At 43.4% G+C, this 24783-nt stretch overlaps 2 protein-coding genes across 7 annotated transcripts in view; one reads left to right on the forward strand and one right to left on the reverse strand.

The window, feature by feature from the left end:
- Positions 1-1189: 1189 nt before the first annotated feature.
- Positions 1190-10297, reverse strand: DTX3L (deltex E3 ubiquitin ligase 3L). Its single transcript, XM_043504851.1, has 5 exons — positions 10181-10297; positions 9693-9980; positions 7063-8601; positions 4982-5199; positions 1190-1259 (listed from the first exon to the last, which is right to left on the reverse strand). Exons 1-5 carry the CDS (start codon positions 10295-10297, stop codon positions 1190-1192), a joined length of 2232 nt encoding a protein of 743 aa, XP_043360786.1.
- A 1583-nt stretch (positions 10298-11880) lies between these two features.
- Positions 11881-24783, forward strand: part of PARP9 (poly(ADP-ribose) polymerase family member 9) — a 37717-nt gene continuing 24814 nt past the window's right edge. Inside the window, exons 1-3 of one of the 6 annotated variants that reach the window (XM_043504982.1) lie at positions 12384-12654; positions 13690-13807; positions 24200-24239. Coding sequence is in view for 2 of the 6 variants with exons in the window: in XM_038421433.2 (XP_038277361.2) it covers positions 11896-12360; positions 24200-24239 (505 nt within the window). In the remaining 4 variants the exon portion in view is untranslated. Of the gene's footprint in view, positions 12361-12382; positions 12773-13689; positions 13808-13828; positions 13847-24195; positions 24240-24783 lie in introns of those variants that run through there. The other 5 variants (XM_038421433.2, XM_038421429.2, XM_038421430.2 and 2 more) reach the window with 5 other exon arrangements.

A 24783-nucleotide genomic window follows, 5' to 3' on the forward strand; every position in this document is an offset into this window, starting at 1 on the left:
TCCTCTGTTTTTTCCACCAAATGCATCCGATGAAGTGAGCTGTAGCTCACGAAAGCTTATGCTCTAATAAATTTGTTAGTCTCTAAGGTGCCACAAGTACTCCTTTTCTTTTTGCGAATACAGACTAACACGGCTGCTACTCTGAAATAAGCAAGTTTACTAATTCTTATTTTCCCTAGTGGCCTCTCACCAAGTACTGTATAAAAAATACTTTCATATACTGAAAATGCACTTCCCTACACCACACAAATGAGTTTATTTATCAGCAATATAAATTAACTCTAAAGTACTTGCTTGGAGGTGAGCCACTGCATGTGATTCATTTACAATGACATCTAGGTTGCAGAATCTTCTGGGATCTCTGCTACTTTCTTTTGGCTTTTTTGGCAAGGGTGGACAGTTATGTCAAAACCTCATTTTGTTGTAACACTCACCCATTCCTTCCATCCTTTGTATGTTGTCATAATTGACTCTGTTCATCAAAAGATGGGCCTGATCCTGCAGCTCACATGTGACTATCCCCATTGATTTCACTGACTATTGCCTGCCCCTTAGATTGTAAAATCCTGGGGGCAGGAACTCTCTCTCTTCTATATTGCTGGATAGCACAATGCACACCTATGCCACTGTAAAAATAGTAAAATATCTTTTTTTACATATTATCTGTATGTGCAGTAAAGACTGCATGGAACTGCAGAGACAATATGAGACGACTGAAGGAGACCACGTTTTTACTTTGTGAAAACTACTTAGCTAATAATCCAAGTGCACTAAGTCAGAGCTATATGTTTTATAACTATAAATTTAACAATTATTTTGTTAATGTAAAATATCATCAGTAAAGTAAAATGTCTACAACAATCAAATCTATATCGGCAGAGAGTACTTCATCCACATGCTGGAAGATACATTGTGATTACAAGCAAAATAAAATAAAAAGCTAAAAGCAATTTAAAATGCAATGCCTATAGGCTTGTGGTACATACAGTCAAAGACTTGGAACCAGGTCCTGACTTTCAGAAGTGCCAGGCTTCTGGATTCAATGGGAGTTTTGGGCAATACAGAAATATTGTGCTTTTCTTTGAAGAAGTCCTCTAAACTTTATATATGCATCTGTAATCAACTGATATAATTAAGTAAATGCTATATATTATAGTGAATAAAGCTTAAAAGCAGTTGGCTGACATCTTTATTCAATTCCTTTAGATTTCAGTTCTTCTCTAACACGTTTCAGATAATTAGGATCAGGATAACCAAACCTAGGGGAAAGAGAGAAGACTTGTTTGGGCCATTTACATAATGAAACAATATTTCCCAATTCTACAGCATCTTCCATTAAAATCTCTTAAAGCACTTTTACAAACATTAGTCTTGCAATGCTCTGTGAAACAAACAGGCCCTAATTTACAGATGAGAAAAGTGCAGCACAGAAAGGTTAAAGCTAAAATTTTCAAAAGCAGCCATTCATTTTGGGTGCCCAAACTGACACCTTGAACTGGATTTTCAGACCTGCTGTGTACCTACAATTCCACTTGTAATCTATGGGAACTGTGGGCGCTCAGCAACTCTGAAAATAAGGCCCTAATTGTTTCACAATAGGTACAGTACTCAGGCAGACCTGGGGGTGCCATGGGATGAGGCTACAAAAGTGGTGTTTCGTCTCTTTTGATCTCAGGCCATACAGGAACAAATGTGAATCCTGGTACAAATTATAGCATCCTTAGAGTTGCTCTAAATCTGGGGTCGGGAACCTATGGCATGTGTGCCAAAGACGACCCGCAAGCCGATTTTTAATGGCACAATGCTGCCTGCCGGGTCCCAGCCACCAGCCCGCTGCCGAACCCAGGCCGGGATCCTGGCAGGCAGCAGCGTGCCATTAAAAATCCGGCCCGCTCTTCTTTGCGCCCCCTGCCCCCCACAGGGGCAGGGTGAAGAAGCTTGGTCCTGCCGGCTGCTGCTGCAGATCAGGCAAGCTCCCCCCTCCCCCGCCTCTTCCTCCAAGGTGCTGGGTTCCTGCCCCTCCTCCTCTCCCTCCCTGCCACCGATCAGCTGATGGCCCTTGTGAGGGAGGGGGAGAAGTGAAGCAGCATGCTCCTGCTCCGGGTAGGAGGTGGAGAAAAGGTGGGGATGGTGTCTTGGGGAAGATGGAATCAGGGCATATCCCCTCCAGCCCCCTGCCATGAGCTGCTCTGGGCAGGGGGCTGGGACCACCTCCATGACCCTAGCCCACACCCCCAGCCCTCTGCCTTGACCCCTGCACCGCCCCCACGACCCCAGCCTTGACTCCAGCACCCCCCACACCCCATGTCCCGACTCCTGCACCCCCTCACACACACCCAGCCCTCTGCCCTGACCCCCGCACCCCCCACAACCTCAGCCTTGACTCCAGCCCCCCAGCCCTCTGCCCTGACTCCTACACCCTCCTCACACCCCATGCCCCGACTCCTGTACCCCGCTCACACTCCCCCAGCCCTCTGCCCTGACTCCTGTAGCCTCCTCACACACACCCAGCCCTCTGCCCTGACCCCTGCACCCCCCAACCCCAGCCTTTACTCCATCACCCCCCACACATACCCAGCCCCCCATGCCCTGACTCCTGCACCCTCCTCACACACCACCAGCCCCCTGCCCTGACTCCTGCACCCCACCCACATACCCAGCCCCCCACACCCTATGCCCTCACTCTTGCACCCCCACATTCTCACCCCCACCCTGAGCACAAAACAGGAGCTCCTGAACCCTCCCCCCCACACTCCTACCTGCACCCCTCACACCAAATGGGAGATGCCCAAGTAAGTACTCCACACCCAAACCTCCTGCCCCAACCCTGAGCCCCCTCCTTCATTCTAGCTCCTGGCCAGACCCTTCACCCCCATCCCTAGCCTGCTTCTTCACCCCCAGTCCTGTGCTCAGTGCACTCCCACCCTCAGCTCAGTGCAGAGAGAGAGGAAGAGAATGGGCTAGAACTAGGGAGAAGGTAGGTACCCACTCTATGTGGGCAGGGCTGGGATTCCAGACCAGCAGCGGGCTGGGTAGGGCCAACAGCTGGGACCCTGGCTGGCAGGAGCCCATGGAAGGAACCCCAGGCTGAGCTGCTCAGCCCACTGCCAGTCTGGGGTCCTGGCTGCTGGCCCCGCTCAGCCTGCTTCCGGTCTGGGGTTCTGGCTGCCGGTCCCTTGCCAGGGGTCCCGGCTGCAGGCCCTGCTCAGCCTGCTGCCAGCCTAGATGAATGGAACCCCAGGCTGGCAGTGGGCTGAGCGGGCCGGTAGCGTAAGATCAGCATATTAATTAACAGCTCATCATAAGAAGGATGTAATTCAGTTACTGTCTGCTATGTATACCCTTCTTGACTATCTTTTGTTCCTCTGAGGACATTATCATTGTGTCCATATCAAAGCATTTCAATTATTTCAGTATTTCTGTTGTATTGTTTTCCTGTGCCAGGGATATACTATTACTTTCATTCATTTTTAGTGAGTTTGTCTGGCACTGCTCTCACACTGACATGGCCCTTATATGCCTTAGGTTGCAAAGAGCAGTGGGGTACGGCCAATTACCCAGATTCTACAGCACCTAGGGATTCCTCACTGCAGGGGGAAACTTCCCTTGCTCTAGTAGGGCTGCTGTATGGCCTGTGACAGCAAATTGGTACAAGAGGGCCAAAACGGGAGCCAGGTTTGGCCCCACATCTTCTTTCTTTTAGTCTTATCCCTTATCACAAGAACATCTTTTCTCCTCGATAGTTTATACAGTAATATAGTTTACCATTTTCTCATGATTGTGTTGAGAAGTTCATTAATATAGTGCTAACCATTGTAATACTGTGGGTTACACAAATAGTTGCACTAAACCCAGTAGATAGTACATACAATTTCTGAGCTCCAGTAACTTGTTTTCTTGTTAAAAACATAAAAAACTCTAATGCTGTAATTTAAAAAAAAAAAAAACTGCCTGATTTGTACATTTTGTAGTGAAGGATGTCTCACTCTGTGAAAAAAATTACTTCCATGGGCTGCTAGTTTATAATTCAGAATAAAACTAAAAACATGAAGAAGACTGGATGGTTCAAAGGACTCATAAAAAGATAAGAGCTTTTCACTGATAGGTCACTGGTATGACTATGGCTCAGGTTAGGTCTATAGGGACCATGAATCACAAGCACTCATACCACCAAAACTGTCAATGACAACTGAAACTATTGTTGGCAACCTCAGAAAAGAGGCCAAGGACACGAAGACTGAAAAACCCAAGGAGCTACTACCTTTTAGTCAGAGATGGGATACATTTGAAGGCGGGTGTGGGGATGTTTGCACATCCCATCTATGTTGTACCATTTTCTATGGATAAAAACAGTCTTCAAAGCTCTGTCCACGAGAAGTGAACTGCTGCAACTTGCAACAGAGTTTTTAACCTAAGCTGGTAGAATATAAGCTTAGGGGGTCTTTCAGGAGGGTCCCCACATCTGTACCTCAGAGTGGGGAGGGAACCCTGACACGGTGCAATGTAGAATTGTATTTGGAGGAATAACGGCATTGTTGTATCTTCTGTGCTTGCATTCTCTGACCACACCGGCTCTGCAACAATACAGTGACAGAATGGAGTATGTAATGGTGCTTAGCCTTGCCTAGAGTAGGTGAAATTGCTATGGTGGTGTTAATGCCTGTGCATTACTGAAAGAAGTTTTGTGCATGGATACAAGGGGCCTGTTTCTCCACTGCCTTGCACCTTGTGTAGTTATTTACACCTGTGCAAACTGAGTGTAAAATGTATCAAATCAGAATTCTTACAGCAACCAACTTTTCACAGGCGTAAATGAAAACACAATGTACAAGGAAGTGGAGAGTGTGACCCAAAATGTTTTACACAAGTGCCAAAAACTTGCAATGGTGTTAGCAATGCCAAAATTCTTTAGTAGAAAGAAGGTTCAGGCCTGTCAATCCAGCATCTTTGGTAAGCATTAAATTCACTTAAAAATACTCACATTTCAGGTCCCCCAGACATGCTTGTTTTATGGTGAATATCATTCCAGGTGATCATATTATTTGCACCAGAAGTACGTGATTGCCCCACCGTGAAGATCAATCTTTGGTCAAAGGCCCTTCTAAGCAGCTGCAAAATTTCTCTTCCTTCCTTGTTGTCAGGTAAGTATGCTGTTCTACTTGTTCCAGAATATCGTCTGCCTGGGTTTGGATGGTTTTTCTGTTTTGTAAAGAACACAACACAAATGGTCTGTAAACCTAAAGCCCTTAATTTTTGGCTCTTTAAAAAAAAATTTCTTGAGAATGTATCAGTGTTTATTACAATTTAAAAAAAAATCGGGAGAAGGGCGGCAGGACAGGAAATCAGTAAAAATCAAACGCGAAGGGCGGCAGGAGGGGAAATCAGTAAAAATCAAAAGTGAAGGGCAGCAGGCAGGAGGGTGATGCTTGGTACTCACAGGAGTAGAGGGATACCCAGTACCAGGATGTAGCGAGCAGGTTTGGAGCAATGCCAAGTACTTACAGGGTGCAGCAGGGGACCTCATGATATAGCAGTTGAGGAAGCCTTCCACACCCTATGGGCCTGTCACTGCAGTGGTCAGGTGGCTTCAGCTGTCAGGACCCAGGTCCCTTCCCAGGTCTGCTCTCCCACTGAGCAGAGGGAGCCATGCTGAAGGGTGATGGCCAGGAGGGGAGCGAAAGACTGTGCCCTGTGAGTACTGGCTCCCCTGCCAGACAGAGCTCCCTCCTGACTCTTTAGAGAAAGTGGAAGGGACCATGCTGAAGGACTGGGGTCAGGAGGGTGTCTGTCCGATAGAGAGGCTAGTACTCAATGACGCAGCATTCAGCTCCCTGTAGGCCTGTTGCTGCAGTTGGGCAGTCTTGACTGATGGGACCCAGCTCCCTTCTGTCTCTGAAAAATTCCTGGGTTCCAAAAAAGCCAAAAAGTTTGGGTGAAAAATTGGTAATGCCTGAAAACTGAATTTTTCAAAACCCCAGAATTTTTCAGAGAAAATCAGTAAATACCCAAAACAAAGGGCCTTATATATACACCATAGATATACTACAAATGTGTGAAAATGAATCTGCCACGTCAGTTTCTGCAATGCTATTTATTCCCATCTCTCCAAATCCATTTTCCAACTCCCTCAGTCTGTTCAAAATCACATTGCATGCTTAAATTTTGACTTTGCCTTTCTATTTACGCATCTTCTCTTTCACCTCTTCACTGGTTTCCTGTGTATCTGAGGTATCACTGAAATTCACCCTCACTTTCAATAGCTTCACCAGAACTGTTCCTTGTTAGGGCATCTCATCTCTCCTCTCCTCCCTGCCCATCCCCTTCATTCAGTTTCTCATATTTTCTTGTCTCAATTCATTCATTCATTCTTGTTTCTAAATATCATGTTCTTGCTCTCCTAGCTCTCTGGAATTCTCTCTTCCTCCTCTCCCTTTGCTTTTCTCACTGATGTCACTGCAAGTGTTATTGGGTCTGCAGTAGTACCTAAGCCTCTTGATCAGGGCCCTATTGTGCTAGGTGCTGTACAAACACATAACATAATCCAAAGCCCTTACAATCACTTCCTCCCCCTCAATGCACTACACACTTCTGTAGCCAAGTGCTGGGCCTGATTCTCCCCTCACAGCAATTTTACACCAGCATCACTTCACTGATTTCAATGGAGTTATTTCAGATTTACACCTACATGAAAGGAAAAACAGGCTCATTGTGTATAACAGTGAGGGCTACCATTTTGGTTTTATCTTTCATTTGTATTGATTAATATTTGATATTTTTGTGTTTCCCTTGTAGCTCTGATCCAGCATTGGGTGTTAGTACTGCATATTAATGGAAGTCCATAAAGAAATATAATATAATGTGATGGGATATGAGATCCTATTTGGAAAACTGACATTTGTAATGTATATTCAGAGTACCAGATCCTAACAAAAATATTGGAATAAGTATCTGCTGGATTAAAAATAAGTCTCTTTAGAATATAAAAATGGAAAAATATTGGATTCTATCTTCGCGTTCGGTTTTGTTAACAAACAGCTTTCACACACTTTCAAATATACTTACCGTTTGAACCCCACCTGACATATGATAGTCAATCTTAATAGTCCCACACTGAGGATAGCCAGTGACTGGATAAGAAAGATTTGAGAAAGACATTGTTCCCTCCGGTTGATTTCCTTGTATGAGTCCATAGAATGTATTACAGACAGGACAGGCAAGCTTATATTTCATTGCCTCTTGGATGCATGCTTTGCAAAATTCATGTTTGCACTTTTGCAGTACTTCTTTTTGATGGATTTTATCCATGCAAATGGCACACTCATCTTTGGATTCCGCTCCTCCTGCTAACTTTGGACTAGGTTGCTCTTTGGGAGGAACTCTGTTCATTTTCCTATCATCATCTGCATCCTGGGAAGTTCCTGTAGCACTTCTCCAGCTGCTGAGAGCTGTCCCTTCTTTAATCTTTACAGGGTCTTCAATGTAAAGAAAGCTCCTGATGTGCTTTTCAGCAGCATTCAGAAGACCTGGTAAACCTTTTAAACTGAGTTTCTCCTCCTTTTTCTTAAGTATTATACCTGGGTTTTCCAGTTGTCGTTTATTAAAGTGTTTATTCAGCTGTTTTTTCTGATCACCTGAAAGTTTCAAGCAGAGGTCTTTTTCAGTTATCATTGCTGAGGCATTCTGAAATGCACTAATGAAACTTTCATAAGCATGTGCAGACATATCTGAATCTTTGTTCTTAGGTTTAAATATGATGCATGCTCTCTGGTTCTTTGGAGAGCCCTTGTTTTCTATTATGGTATCAAATGTTTGATTTATCTCTTCAATTTCTTTACTTAATATTGTTTCCAAGAGTTTAAGCCTAACAGAATCAACTTCAATTCCATTCCTATATGTGTAAGCTTCAGATGTTATTTTCACAGGTTTTTCAAGTGGGCTGTTCACATTTTTTTCATCAAGAAATTTTTTCGCAGCCAAAATCTCATTTGCTGGGCCACGCAGTATTACTGTATTTCCTTCATTTTTGGCAAGAAGATTCCGATACCTGGTATTTAATTTCTGTAGTGTTTCATTTAACTGGGAACTGTTTGTCAAAGAAACTCTTTCTTGTTTTAAATCTGCTATTCCTTTCTGAAAATCAGTGATAAAAGATTGCTGAGCTCTCTCTACTAATCCAGAACTCCCAACAGATATGAAGTATACTGAAGTGAGTCCATTGTCACGCTCTTTGCTTTTTATCTTTACGTTGAAATGTTGCTGTAATTCTTTAATTTGTTCTTCATAGACATGGTTAAAGTATTCATAGAGAGCTGATGGAACTTCAATATTGTTCACTTCATCCAAACAATTCTCATTCACATCTTCCAAATCATTCTTTCTTTCAAAGTGTGAAAAATCAATGTGTTGGCCATTTTTTATAAGGAGTTCATCAAAATAGTGATACACTTTCTCAACATCTGCATAGTCTCCTGTCACTTTCTCGATGCTGTGGTCACTAGAATTTTTTTCTATTTTTAAGTTTGGGCACAGAATGCTCACTTGTTGTCTTTGCTGTTCAGTGAACAGGTCGGTATTCAAGGTTGCAGACACAGAGAGAAAAACCTGAAAATGAAAGAACAAGCAGAGATCATTAGCAGCTTTCCTAAAATTCTCAGCTTGTTCTTTCAAATATTTAATTAAATCTTTCTACACTAGTTCTCAGTTTGCCAAGATTATTTTGTTCTTACTATATATAAACACTTTTGCATATAGTCTTCTTTGAACTCATGCATACTGATATACTGCCATTAGTATCCCTATGTACACATGCATGAGAACCAATCTTGCTTCTAATGAAATCTGTGGAAAAACTCTCATCTTCTAATGGGAACTGCAGTGGGGCAACGTAGAGGCCATCCACAGCTCTCTCTTAAATTGAGACCCAGTGCACATTAGCACAACATAAAAAGCAACTCATGATCTACTTTGCTGGTACGTATTATTCCTTATCCCACAGGAACTAAGGACCATCACAAACCTCATGACTCTAAGTGCAAGGCACACTTCTTTGACCTGCCTTCCCTACCAAAAACACAGAGCAGTACAGACATTAAAAAACAAATAAACAAGCAAACAACGCAAAACCAAAACCCCACCAAAACAAAGCACTACATTAGATGTACAATTATCCTCTGGAGACTATGAGAGAATGAACCACTTGTCATAGATGTGCCTGACACTTATTGTATACTGGAATATGCTCACATTCTACGATGACAAGAGCAGTGTAAGAACCTATATGGAATAGAATATCTGATTGTATTTATTAGTTCCTTTTGAAAGGGTTCCTATATGTGCCTCAGTAGCAGCCAGGCATACAAATTGGTTCTGAAAAATATAAATGTCCCCCGATTTCAGAAGACATGCACATGCCACAAACATAATTATGACTGCAAATCCCTACCACTGCATTACAAGTCACCATGCCATACTGTGTGCCTATTTGTTAATTAGGGGTATGGACATGTCTCAGTGCTTGCTGACTATGAAGTTTATAAATCTAATGCATAGTAACAATTTCCAACTCTTCTATTCTGGCTAGAAGATGAAATGAGCTCTTTCTCTCCAACTGGTGTACGGCAGCAGAGATGTACGTGTGTAAGTCATGAGAACATGAGAGCCTGGTGAGTTATTTTTTTCTATATTAAACATACCTTTTCAGTAAATGCTCTAGAAGATGAACTGGCATCATGTTTTTCACCAAGCTGTTTCTTATCAGATTTCTTCTGAAGTTGTGAAAAGCCTGAGGTGCTAGATTGGCCCGAGGATTGTATTGTAGGCTGGCTTTCTCCATGATCCTCTATCTCTGAATCTGCCTGGATAAATATCTTCAGACTTCTGCCATCAATTTCTAGGGCATGGTCTTTACGTGATTTCACACAGTTCTTATCTATTGTGAGGTGGGAATAAATTGGGGGAGGAGAGGGGAACCTCTGGTTATTCTGGTGTATCAAAGAACACTAAACAGTTAGTGAGATTCTCTATTGCTTTGTCCCTGTGTAGTCATTTTCACATGTGCAAAATGAGTGTAAAAGGCTAACATTCTGATCTGGTATGGTTTTACACCCACTCTGCACACCTATGAATAATTACACAAGGGGAAAGGAAGAGGAAAAACAACCCCCAAGGAATTCACACATACAGTATATACTGTGAATTTTAAGGTTTGCAATGATGAGTTCAAGCTTCTTCTGTACTGTCCCAGTGCTGGGGCCCTTAGGTGCCGGCCCAGTCCATGGCACAAATTAGGGCTCACCATCTAACTGTTAAAAGAAAAGGAGTACTTGTGGCACCTTAGAGACTAACAAATTATTAGAGCATAAGCTTTCGTGAGCTACAGCTCACTTCATCGGATGCGATGAAGTGAGCTGTAGCTCACGAAAGCTTATGCTCTAATAAATTTGTTAGTCTCTAAGGTGCCACAAGTACTCCTTTTCTTTTTGCGAATACAGACTAACACGGCTGCTACTCTGAATCCATCTAACTGTTATACTGTATAGCACTTTTCATCTGTGCATCTCAAAGAGATCTATGCTGGTTGTCAATGGCTACTAAGGTTTCAGAGTAGCAGCCGTGTTAGTCTGTATTCGCAAAAAGAAAAGGAGTACTTGTGGCACCTTAGAGACTAACAAATTTATTAGAGCATAAGCTTTCGTGAGCTACAGCTCACTTCATCGGATGCATTTGGTGGAAAAAACAGAGGAGAGATTTTTACACACACACACACACACACACACACACACACACACACACACACACACACACACACACACACACACACACACACACACACACACACACACAGAGAACATGAAACAATGGGTTTATCATACACACTGTAAGGAGAGTGATCACTTAAGATAAGCCATCACCAGCAGCAGGGGGGGGAAAAGGAGGAAAACCTTTCATGGTGACAAGCAAGGTAGGCTAATTCCAGCAGTATAACTTCCAGTATAACTGCTGGAATTAGCCTACCTTGCTTGTCACCATGAAAGGTTTTCCTCCTTTTCCCCCCCCTGCTGCTGGTGATGGCTTATCTTAAGTGATAAACCCATTGTTTCATGTTCTCTGTGTGTGTGTATATAAATCTCTCCTCTGTTTTTTCCACCAAATGCATCCGATGAAGTGAGCTGTAGCTCACGAAAGCTTATGCTCTAATAAATTTGTTAGTCTCTAAGGTGCCACAAGTACTCCTTTTCTAATGGCTACTAAGGTTCCCATCCATGTTCCCTTCTCCCTGACCATGTCCCTACACCAAGGACCAAGACGTGGATAACATAGGAGCAGTTATGGGAGTTTTATGCCGTGTAGAGCAAATTTTGAGTGATGTCTCACAGCTAGCATACCACTGACACAGAGAGGTTCACAGCTGGGGTGCTGCCTTGGGCCATTAGCAGGTATATCACCTTCCCATCCACATGCCCACAGGTGGCTACTGCTAGCACATCACCACCCTGCTGAATGTCATAGCCACTATGCCATCCATTGCCCCTGCTGAGTAGCAGCTTGCCAAATGTTTCAAGTGGCACACGCTGCTGCCATGCTGAGTGACACAGTTGACATGCTGTTGGCATGCTGTCACATTGCACAATGGGCACACTATATCCCTGTGGCACAACTGGTGTGCTGCCGCCATGCCATGCTATTGAGTGACATGACCGGCACTCTGCATCACTGGGGGCATGGGTAGCACACCCCGTGTTCTCCCACCTCTAGGGCATGGCTGGCAGTCCCGGGCTGCACCCCTCCCCGTCCTGGGACACACCCAGCTTGCACACACCCTGTGAACCACCATCCCGAGGGCACACCCCACAGCCCCCTTTGGGGCTGGCATGCGCTGATATGCTCTTGAGCTAAATGGCGGCCCGCCCCTCCCCAGCCTGGGCCCCGCCGCCCCCCTCGAGAAGCCAGCGTGGAGTGGGCCATGCCCTCCCCTCAGCGAGGCGCCGAGGGCACCAGCCAGCACCCGAGGCCCGGCCGGGCCGGGCACCCCACCCCCTTACCTTTCTCCGAGCAGAAGCACACCCAGTAGGTGCCCGGCTCGGGGCCCCGCTCCACCTCGCACTCGCCTCCCCCGGAGCGCTTGGCGGACTGGAAGTAGCTCTCCAGCTTGAGCCGCAGCTTGTCGCTGGGCCGGGCCGCGGGAGAGACCCGCACCAGGAGCGGGGCCGGGAGGGCGGCCATAGCGCGCGGGGCCTGCAGCTGGCGGCTCGCTCGGCGCCCCTGGTAACTTTCGCTTTCGATTCCCAGCGTCGCTTGCAAACAACAGGAACTCAACTCCCCAGCCCGCGCCGGCCCGGCTCGCCTCGCCTCGCCTGCCAGGTACCGGGGCCACCCCGTCAAGCGGCACGTGTGGCGGAGACGGGTTGGGCGCGCTAGGGCCCCTCCGGCCGCTGCTGAGGCGCGGGCCCCGGGCACCCGCGTTCGCCCCCGGGCTGGGGTAGGGCGCATTGTTTGCGCCCGGACGGTGCTTCCTCCGGAGCAGCCAACTGACCCCTGCCAGCAAAGCCTTGGGCGTGCAGAGAGGGCCAAATTCGGTGTTGATCTACCCCGGTGCAGCCCTGACTACAAGGGAGCAAGCAGAGTTTGGCCCCAGGAGCTGCATGGCACGTAGGGGTGGGTTTGTGGTGCCAGATTTTGATCTCGATAATGCGCCGTGTAAATCGGAGTGACTCCATTAACCGATTGACGTGAGAGCGAATGCTGCCCCGGGCAGGGTTCTGACAGCCAGTAGGTAGGTGGTGGTCTCTTGCGGCATCAACAGTTAGCATTATCTTCATGACAGGTTGCAGAGTAGCAGCCGTGTTCGTCTGTATTCGCAAAAAGAAAAGGAGGATTTGTGACACCTTAGAGACTAACAGAGTTGTTATTATCTTCATGGTGTCTGGCTTCGTTGTTATGTCTGGCTTGCACTGAGGCTGAATTAGGGTTGACCTGGGAACCATATGACACTTTTCTGAGTTGCATATATTTAAATTCTCACCCACAATATTGCATTCGAGTATTATTTTGCATTGAATTGTTTTACTATTTTACGATAAATTAATATATCACAAATGCATCTGATATTTTAAAGTGTGACGTTCCCGATATTTTCGTGTTGGTATATTTTACGTGTTTGGGCTAGGGTTGCCAATTTTGGTTGGATGTATTCCTGGACGTCTCATCACATGACATAATCTTTAATTAAAATAAATCTTTTATTCTTGGAGACTCCAGGCCAGTCCTGGAAGATGGGCAACACTAGTTTTGGGTCCAAATCTTGCAGTGAGCTTTGGGGGGGAATACTTTTGCATCTGTGTGGATCCCCAGTGAAGTCAGTGGTACAGAGTTCTGCTCATGAAGAACTCCTTGTGGGATCAGGGCCCTGAATGTGTGTAGATGCATTTACTGAAATGGTCGCAGATGGATTTTTCTGAACATTCTTGAAATCATTTGGGTAAATGTGACTACATGTATCTCACTGTGCAGATGTGCCTATGCTACTATGTGCAGTTGCATAACTGCTCCTGGTGTGCCAGCACATCAGCAACGCTGCATCCGATGAAGTGAGCTGTAGCTCACGAAAGCTTATGCTCTAATAAATTTGTTAGTCTCTAAGGTGCCACAAGTACTCCTTTTCTTTTTGCCTGTATTTAATATCACTTCAAGGGCTTCTATGAACCTGGCCCTGAGGTGTTCTTTGATGGCCTCCATGATCTGACGACCTGATTCTCTTCTTACACCTGTGAAAATCAAGAGTCACTCCACTGATACACAACTGATTTAAGTGAGAGGAGATTTGATATTGTGCCTTACATCAGTGATGGTAGCTGATTGTGCTTTTGTTGTTAATGAGCTACACAGCATTTGTGTTTTGCTTTTAGAAACAAAGTTTTCCAAGATTTAGAAGCATTTGGACCTGCGGTTTTGATTTTGTCTAGTACTGAAATTAGGGTCTGGAGAAGACCAGCAGGGGGACAGAATAACATAGCCTTAATGCAGTTTTAGAGACCAAATTGCAGAAGTTTCCTTTTAGCAGAAGTTTGACTCTACACCTCACCCCCCTGCATGCTTTGCATTTCCAAAAGGGCAAAGATGGGTAGCAGAAATTAAAAGGGAGATTGTTCAACATTTCCAATTAAATGATACGGACTCCTGGAGGCAGTTAAAGCAGTATTTAGAGGTTGGTTGGTTTAGCAGTTTCTCAACTGAAGAATGAAAGAGCTCAAGAAAAAACAGAACCAGAACAGAAGCTAAAAACGTTACAAGATAGTCATAAAAATACAGGTTCAGAAGAAAAAAAAATTAACTAATATTAGCAGGAAATTGAATATGTTGATGACAAATCCCACTGAAAAAGCCTTTAGGTATGCAAAGCAGATGTTTAATGAAAAATGAAATAAAAATGATAGGCTATTGGCATGAAAGCTTAGAGAAATTCAAGAGCAAAATATTATTTCATCAATTAAGAAAAATCAGCAAAAGCTAGATACACACCTGAATGAAATATGTGCTATCTTTGCCGCTTATTATAAAAATCTCTATACTTGAGATACTCCAAGCATTGAAGTTATTCAAAAATATCTGGAAGTAGCAGGCTTGCCAAAGATGAGAAAAATTGATTAAGAAATAACAGAAGAAGAAATCCTAGAGGCAGTAGCAAGTATGAAAAATGGTAAAACTCCAGGACCTGATGGCTTTCTAGCTGAATTTTACAAGGTATTTAAGGAGGTGTTAGTGGGTCCTTTGAGAGAGGAATTCCATGACATATTGTTAGGGAGGAACTTCTACATCTTATGAAAGAAGCTACTGTGAAAGTTTTCCCCTAAAGATGGAAAAGATCTTACCTTGTGCAGTTCCTCTAGGCCTTCTGTTGTATTGTGAAATTAAGATTTTAGCAAAAATACTAACTAGCCAATTGCATTTTATGCTCTTAGCTTATATAAATCCAGATCAAACTGGATTAATTAAGGATAGACAAATGTCAGACAACATTCAGAGAAAAGGAGTACCGGTGGCACCTTAGAGACTAACAAATTTATTAGAGCATAAGCTTTCGTGAGCCACAGCTCACTTCATCGGATGCATTTGGTGGAAAAAACAGAGGAGAGATTTATATACACACACACAGAGAACATGAAACCTGAAAAGCAAGAAACATGAAAGCAAGGTAGGCTAATTCCAGCAGTTAACAAGAATATCAGAGGAACAGTGGGGGGTGGGGTGGGAGGGAGAAATACCATGGGGAAATAGTTTTACTTTGTGTAATGACTCATCCATTCCCAGTCTCTATTCAAGCCTAAGTTAATTGTATCCAGTTTGCAAATTAATTCCAGTTCAGCAGTCTCTCGTTGGAGTCTGTTTTTGAAGCTTTTTTGTTGAAGTATAGCCACTCTTAGGTCTGTGATCGAGTGACCAGAGAGATTGAAGTGTTCTCCAACTGGTTTTTGAATGTTATAATTCTTTACGTCTGATTTATGTCCATTCATTCTTTTACGTAGAGACTGTCCAGTTTGGCCAATGTACATGGCAGAGGGGCATTGCTGGCACATGATGGCATATATCACATTGGTAGATGCGCAGGTGAACGAGCCTCTGATAGTGTGGCTGATGTGATTAGGCAGAACACAGTGCCATCCACAGCCTCAGAAACAACTCTGACATCATAATCAAAAAGGCTGACAAAGGAGGTGCTGTCGTCATCATGAATAGGTCGGAGTATGAACAAGAGGCTACTAGGCAGCTCTCCAACACCACTTTCTACAAGCCATTACCCTCTGATCCCACTGGGAGTTACCAAAAGAAACTACAGCATTTGCTCAAGAAACTCCCTGAAAAAGCACAAGAACAAATCCGCACAGACACACCCCTGGAGCCCCGACCTGGGGTATTCTATCTGCTACCCAAGATCCATAAACCTGGAAATCCTGGACGCCCCATCATCTCAGGCATTGGCACCCTGACAGCAGGATTGTCTGGCTATGTAGACTCCCTCCTCAGGCCCTTCGTTACCAGCACTCCCAGCTATCTTTGAGACACCACCGATTTCCTGAGGAAACTACAGTCCATTGGTGATCTTCCTAAAAACACCATCCTAGCCACTATGGATGTAGAAGCCCTCTACACCAACATTCCACACAAAGATGGACTACGAGCCGTCAGGAACAGTATCCCCGATACTGTCACGGCTAACCTGGTGGCTGAACTTTGTGACTTTGTCCTCACCCATAACTATTTCACATTTGGCGACAATGTATACCTTCAAATCAGCGGCACTGCGATGGGTACCCGCATGGCCCCACAGTATGCCAACATTTTTATGGCTGACTTAGAACAACGCTTCCTCAGCTCTCGTCCCCTAATGCCCCTACTCTACTTGCGCTACATTGATGACATCTTCATCATCTGGACCCATGGAAAAGAAGCTCTTGAGGAATTCCACCATGATTTCAACAATTTCCATCCCACCATCAACCTCAGCCTGGACCAGTCCACACAAGAGATCCACTTCCTGGACACTACGGTGCTAATAAGCGATGGTCACATAAACACCACCCTATATCGGAAACCTACTGACCGCTATTCCTACCTACATGCCTCTAGCTTTCATCCAGATCATACCACTCGATCCATTGTCTACAGCCAAGCGCTACGATATAACCGCATTTGCTCCAACCCCTCAGACAGAGACAAACACCTACAAGATCTCTATCATGCATTCCTACAACTACAATACCCACCTGCTGAAGTGAAGAAACAGATTGACAGAGCCAGAAGAGTACCCAGAAGTCACCTACTACAGGACAGGCCCAACAAAGAAAACAACAGAACGCCACTAGCCATCACCTTCAGCCCCCAACTAAAACCTCTCCAACGCATCATCAAGGATCTACAACCTATCCTGAAGGACGAGCCATCACTCTCACAGATCTTGGGAGACAGACCAGTCCTTGCTTACAGACAGCCCCCCAATCTGAAGCAAATACTCACCAGCAACCACACACCACACAACAGAACCACTAACCCAGGAACCTATCCTTGCAACAAAGCCCGTTGCCAACTCTGTCCACATATCTATTCAGGGGATACCATCATAGGGCCTAATCACATCAGCCACACTATCAGAGGCTCGTTCACCTGCGCATCTACCAATGTGATATATGCCATCATGTGCCAGCAATGCCCCTCTGCCATGTACATTGGCCAAACTGGACAGTCTCTACGTAAAAGAATGAATGGACATAAATCAGACATAAAGAATTATAACATTCAAAAACCAGTTGGAGAACACTTCAATCTCTCTGGTCACTCGATCACAGACCTAAGAGTGGCTATACTTCAACAAAAAAGCTTCAAAAACAGACTCCAACGAGAGACTGCTGAATAGGAATTAATTTGCAAACTGGATACAATTAACTTAGGCTTGAATAGAGACTGGGAATGGATGAGTCATTACACAAAGTAAAACTATTTCCCCATGGTATTTCTCCCTCCCACCCCACCCCCACTGTTCCTCTGATATTCTTGTTAACTGCTGGAATTAGCCTACCTGCTTGTCACCATGAAAGGTTTTCCTCCTTCCCCCCCCTGCTGTTGGTGATGGCTTATCTTAAGTGATCACTCTCCTTACAGTAAAAAGAAAAGGAGTACCGGTGGCACCTTAGAGACTAACAAATTTATTAGAGCATAAGCTTTCGTGAGCTACAGCTCACTTCATCGGTACTCCTTTTCTTTTTGCGAATACAGACTAACACGGCTGCTACTCTGAAACCTCTCCTTACAGTGTGTATGATAAACCCATTGTTTCATGTTCTCTGTGTGTGTGTATATAAATCTCTCCTCTGTTTTTTCCACCAAATGCATCCGATGAAGTGAGCTGTAGCTCACGAAAGCTTATGCTCTAATAAATTTGTTAGTCTCTAAGGTGCCACAAGTACTCCTTTTCTTTTTGCGAATACAGACTAACACGGCTGCTACTCTGAAACCAATAATTTGTGATATTTGATTATGAACGGCAGCCCAATACTCTCTAATGACTGGACATTTCCACCATATAGGCAAAAAAATCTCCTCTTTCACCACAATTTCTCCAACATTTATCCCTATCAGTCTATACGTTTATTTTTAACCTGACTGGCGTGAGGTACTACTGGAACACTGAGGACGCTAGTCCTCTTTTCCAGATCAAACCCATTTCCTCTGGAGTAACTTGTCTATCCAGTGCCTTTTCCCAGAGGGCCTCATATGGACAATTTTCTGTTAGGAAAGCTGTCTGCAAAGATTGATATAAATTAATTATTTTTTTGTTTCCTAATTGACCACTTTATTAAGGTTAGCTTTCTGTTTAAAAAACATTTTCTAGAAAGATGAGAAACATAGTGCCTGACTTGAAAGTACTGGTACCAGTGAAGAGTGGACCAATAAAAAATGAGTTTTGATCTCTAAAGAAGTTAGAAAAGTTTCTTTACTGAATAGTTATTCCTTATCCTCTGTGCAAAAGGCTCCACAGCCAGTGCAAAAAGTAAAGGAGACAATGGACATCACTGCCTAATCCCTTAGCGTAATTCAAAAAGGGGAGATTTAATCCCATTAATCTGCACCACTACGTTTGGGCTGATGTAAAGACCAGTTATGCATTTAAGGACTGGTAGCCAAAGTCCATATATGACAGGACTTGAAATAAGAAGTTCCTTTCTATTCTACCAAAGGCATCTAGTGATAACAAGAGAAATTGATTTTTTTGATCTGGCATTATGAATGATTCCAAGAACTCTCTGAATGTTTCAGAGTAGCAGCCGTGTTAGTCTGTATTCGCAAAAAGAAAAGGAGTACCGGTGGCACCTTAGAGACTAACAAATTTATTAGAGCATAAGCTTTCGTGAGCCACAGCTCACTTCATCGGATGCATTTGGTGGAAAAAACAGAGGAGAGATTTATATACACACACACACAGAGAACATGAAAAAATGGGTTTATCATACACACTGTAAGGAGAGTGATCACTTAAGATAAGCCATCACCAGCAGCAGGGGGTGGAAAGGAGGAAAACCTTTCATGGTGACAAGCAAGGTAGGCTAATTCCAGCAGTAAACAAGAATATCAGAGGAACAGTGGGGGGTGGGGTGGGAGGGAGAAATACCATGGGGAAACAGTTTTACTTTGTGTAATGACTCATCCATTCCCAGTCTCTATTCAAGCCTAAATTAATTGTATCCAGTCTGCAAATTAATTCCAATTCAGCAGTCTCTCGTTGGAGTCTGTTTTTGAAGCTTTTTTGTTGAAGTATAGCCACTCTAAGATCTGTGATCGAGTGACCAGAGAGATTGAAGTGTTCTCCAACTGGTTTTTGAATGTTATAATTCTTTATGTCTGATTTATGTCCATTCATTCTTTACGTAGAGACTGTCCAGTTTGGCCAATGTACATGGCAGAGGGGCATTGCTGGCACATGATGGCATATATCACATTGGTAGATGCGCAGGTGAACGAGCCTCTGATAGTGTGGCTGATGTGATTAGGCCCTATGATGGTATCCCCTGAATAGATATGTGGACAGAGTTGGCAACGGGCTTTGTTGCAAGGATAGGTTCCTGGGTTAGTGGTTCTGTTGTGTGGTGTGTGGTTGCTGGTGAGTATTTGCTTCAGACTGGGGGGCTGTCTGTAAGCAAGGACTGGTCTGTCTCCCAAGATCTGTGAGAGTGATGGCTCGTCCTTCAGGATAGGTTGTAGATCCTTGATGATGCGTTGGAGAGGTTTTAGTTGGGGGCTGAAGGTGATGGCTAGTGGCGTTCTGTTGTTTTCTTTGTTGGGCCTGTCCTGTAGTAGGTGACTTCTGGGTACTCTTCTGGCTCTGTCAATCTGTTTCTTCACTTCAGCAGGTGGGTATTGTAGTTGTAGGAATGCATGATAGAGATCTTGTAGGTGTTTGTCTCTGTCTGAGGGGTTGGAGCAAATGCGGTTATATCATAGCGCTTGGCTGTAGACAATGGATCGAGTGGTATGATCTGGATGAAAGCTAGAGGCATGTAGGTAGGAATAGCGGTCAATAGGTTTCCGATATAGGGTGGTGTTTATGTGACCATCGCTTATTAGCACCGTAGTGTCCAGGAAGTGGATCTCTTGTGTGGACTGGTCCAGGCTGAGGTTGATGGTGGGATGGAAATTGTTGAAATCACATCAGCCACACTATCAGAGGCTCGTTCACCTGCGCATCTACCAATGTGATATATGCCATCATGTGCCAGCAATGCCCCTCTGCCATGTACATTGGCCAAACTGGACAGTCTCTACGTAAAAGAATGAATGGACACAAATCAGACGTCAAGAATTATAACATTCAAAAACCAGTTGGAGAACACTTCAATCTCTCTGGTCACTCGATCACAGACCTAAGAGTGGCTATACTTCAACAAAAAAAGCTTCAAAAACAGACTCCAACGAGAGACTGCTGAATTGGAATTAATTTGCAAACTGGATACAATTAACTTAGGCTTGAATAGAGACTGGGAATGGATGAGTCATTACACAAAGTAAAACTATTTCCCCATGGTATTTCTCCCCCCCACCCCACCCCCCACTGTTCCTCTGATATTCTTGTTAACTGCTGGAATTAGCCTACCTGCTTGTCACCATGGAAGGTTTTCCTCCTTTCCCTCCCCTGCTGTGGGTGATGGCTTATCTTAAGTGATCACTCTCCTTACAGTGTGTATGATAAACCCATTGTTTCATGTTCTCTGTGTGTGTGTATATAAATCTCTCCTCTGTTTTTTCCACCAAATGCATCCGATGAAGTGAGCTGTAGCTCACGAAAGCTTATGCTCTAATAAATTTGTTAGTCTCTAAGGTGCCACAAGTACTCCTTTTCTTTATAAGTATTGCGGTGATGCTCGTTGTGTAATATGACAGGTTGCAGAGTAGCAGCCGTGTTAGTCTGTATTCGCAAAAAGAAAAGGAGTACTTGTGGCACCTTAGAGACTAACAAATGCATTTGAGCATAAGCTTTCATGAGCTACAGCCCACTGAATGCATCCAATGAAGTGAGCTGTAGCTCATGAAAGCTTGTGCTCAAATAAATTTGTTAGTTTCTAAGGTGCCACAAGTACTCCTTTTCTTACTGTGTAATATGGTAGCACCCTGTGAAATATAAAGATATGATGTTTATATATTGCTGTATGTCTCTTTAAACAAAAGCTAACTGTTGTAATGATTGTTTTATTGCTGATGTTTACATGGTAAGAATTTGTAAACTTGTTAAAACTTCTTAAATAAATAGTGGGGGGGTTTCTAAAGAAAGAAATTAGGGCCTAGAGTAACATCTGGATTTGGATCAGAACCCCATCAAATTGTGGCTCATCTAGATGAAGATATTTGGTCTTAAGAAAATGAACAGTTGGCATAAGTTATTGATATTGTTAAAGATAGACTTCAGCTCCAAAAAACGGATCGCTCTAGCACTTGAGTTAAATGAGAACTTGTGAAACTGCTGGTAGCCGCTTACACATCCTAGCTAGTACAGGGCAACATATCACTTGTCCTTCCTCCTTCCCCATACATACTGTCTTACTCACTGCATTACAATAGGCAGCAACTGAGTCCTATGACTCCAAATGGGCAATGTTTTAGTTTTAATCCACCTCGGTCATTGTAATGACAGCAGGTGGTTAAACCCAGAGTTATGTTACTATATAAATTGTCAGGAGAAACAAGGACATGATAAGGATCAAGCCTCAGACTTTTAACTAGCACGGACATTTGTAATGGGTGTGCTAATTAAACACTTTACTGTCCTGTGATGCTGATTCCCTGCTCAATATACTTTGTAGGTAAGGAGTTTTGAAACCTGCACATGATGGCCTTTTACTTGCTAAACTCTTCATGTAGCAGAAGTACAAAAATCTCACCTGGGCATGAATGCAAAGAGTTCTATAACATTTATCTCGGTCCGTTCCTTGATTGCTTACAGGTTTCAGAGTAGCAGCCATGTTAGTCTGTATCCGCAAAAAGAAAAGGAGTACTTGTGGCACCTTGGAGACTAAAAAATTTATTTGAGCATAAGCTTTTGTGAGCTACAGCTCACTTCATCAGATGCGTGCAGTGGAAAATACAGTGGGGAGATTTTGTATACACAGAGAACATGAAACAGTGGGTGTTACCATACACACTGTAACGAGAGTGATCAGGTAAGGTGAGCTATTACCAGCAGGAGAGCAGGGGGAGAAAAAACCTTTTGTAGTGATAATCAAGGAGGGCCATTTCCAGCAGTTGACAAGAACGTGTGAGGAACAATAGGGGGGAAAATAAACATGGGGAAATAATTTTACTTTGTGTAATGACCCATCCATTTCCCCATGTTTATTGTCCCCCCTACTATTTCCCCATGTTTATTTTCCCCCCTACTGTTCCTCACACATTCTTGTCAACTGCTGGAAATGGCCCACCTTGATTATCACTACAAAAGGTTTTTTTTTTTTTTCTCTCCTGCTGGTAATAGCTCACCTTACCTGATCACTCTTGTTACAGTGTGTATGGTAACACCCATTGTTTCATGTTCTCTGTGTATATAAAATCTCCCCACTGTATCTTCCACTGCATGCATCCGATGAAGTGAGCTGTAGCTCACGAAAGCTTATGCTCTAATAAATGTGTTAGTCTCTAAGGTGCCACAAGTCCTCCCTTGTCTTTTTGCAGATACAGACTAATATGGCCGCTACTCTGAGACCTGTCAAAATAAGATGCTGAGCCTGCAGGCCGAGACTCCTGTTGACAGTCATCTGGGGGCACCATGGCAACCTGCCTGGAGGGTTCCAGGGGAGTTAGGAAAAGTCTGTTGGGGAAAGGCAGTTAGACCTAGACCGTGGGTGCTGGAGCTGGAGGGGAGGAGAGGGCTCAGTGGGGTTGGGGAGGAGAAGGGGCTTGAAGATGGGGAACATGATGAAGATGCTGGTAAGTGACCAGGAAGAAAGGAGAGTCAAAGAAATATTCGGGGGCAAGGGTGCCAGAGTCAGGGTATTTAAGGGAGTAAGGATATTGAAGGGATTACTCCTGAGGAGGGACAGGGAGGAAACATAAACAAATGATCAGAACATCAAATTAACTTTTCTATTGGTTATGTTATCCACTTCTGGAAGCTACCTATCCCAAACTGAAACATGCTCCATGTGGGAAAAATAACCAACGTGGCCAGGGAATGTGCCGGGATGAATCTTGCAGGGCCAGATTCACGCCAGTGCAATTGTATTGACCTCAGTGGAGTTGAAGCAGGGCAACTCCCCTCAGTATTTTGTCCCCTCAGTATTTCCCTGCTGATGTGTAGGAAGTCAATAAAATTGCACTGAGTTGAATTTGGCCTTGCAAGATTCCACCCAACTAATGTGAAGGGGGCAGAGTCTTTCAGTATTGTGTTAAATTAAATGTGTAAGTAGTGTAGTATAAATATATATTGAAGTTTTTATTTCTCCTTTCCCCAAAATAAATGCTCCATGATTTTTAATGAAACATTTGTGTGTGTGTGTGTGTGTGTGTGTGCACATCAGTTTGATCGTAGGTTGAATAACAGGAACAAACGTTCACATAAACGTTTTTGAACAGTGGTTTGTAGAAATTCCACTGTATATCAGTGTTTTTAATTATTTATGAATGTGTTTATATTATATTATAGGTGGAGCTGGTAGCACAGCCTATTATTAAATTTGTTTGACATTTCCCATTATAAGACTGTGATTTCATTTGCTTGTAACTTTGCCAATCTTTAATCATTCAGGCAGAAATTTTCCATGATGAATGTCTGTCTCAGGCTGATTTTTGTTTTTTGTTTTTTTTTTTGTTTGGAAAATTTCAGCCAAAATGTTGAGCCATTTCCAAGAACAAGGCTAGGGAAAAATACATTGCCTTTTAATTTGTTGAATGTTAAGAAGATTATTGTTGTAATGTAAAGAAAATTCAGGTGACCTTTTCTTTGAAAAGCTGTAGCTCTCCCAGGGCTTGGAGCAGGGACTTGAAATTTGGCAGGAAAGTGGCCTTTTGTCCTTTTGCCATCCATGTGAAAATCTGTCCACATTTGGCTAAATTATAAACCTTTGAAAAATCTTAGTTTGCACATGCTCACTAGAGTGTATATTTATATGTATATGTAATAAAATATGTTTAATTTTTCCCCCTTACTTTTTGTATTATTTTACAGACGTCCAATCCAGGGACCCCTGAGGAGGATTACGATTCAGGTAGGCTGCTTTCTTTTCATGGTATAGAGCAGATTTGAATTTATACCCTTCTTTTTTTAACTGAAATTTCACTGCAGCCAGGGTGGATTTGATTTAAATCATGATTTAAAATTTTGTTAAAATTGTTTTTAACTAAAATAGTTAAATGAAATATTTAAAAAAAAATTAAATTACCTATGTCAGCCAGGTCAACATGAGAAACTTAAAATATTGGCTTCTGTAGCTAACTCAGTCGTCTTCACCTTTGTTTTCCTGTTTGTTCTTAATCTGGAAAAGGAAAAACAAGCTTTCCTGCTTTTTCAGGTCCCAAACAATTTCTCAATTTGGAATGAATTAGTCCAAATTAAGAAAATATTCTTTCTACACCAGCAGAAGAAGCTACTGCTGTTAAAAGTGAGATTATCACTTCAACAGTCTCTGAATCCAAGTGCTTAGGTGACTTCCACCAGTTCACTGGTGTATCTTTCTTTAAAACATCATCAGCAAACATATATTTCTTGAATGCTTCACCCTTAGCTCTGAAGTTTATTATAGTTGGCATTAT

This window comes from Dermochelys coriacea, chromosome 11 (genome assembly GCF_009764565.3).
Source record: "Dermochelys coriacea isolate rDerCor1 chromosome 11, rDerCor1.pri.v4, whole genome shotgun sequence".
NCBI classification, from domain to species: Eukaryota; Metazoa; Chordata; order Testudines; family Dermochelyidae; genus Dermochelys; species Dermochelys coriacea.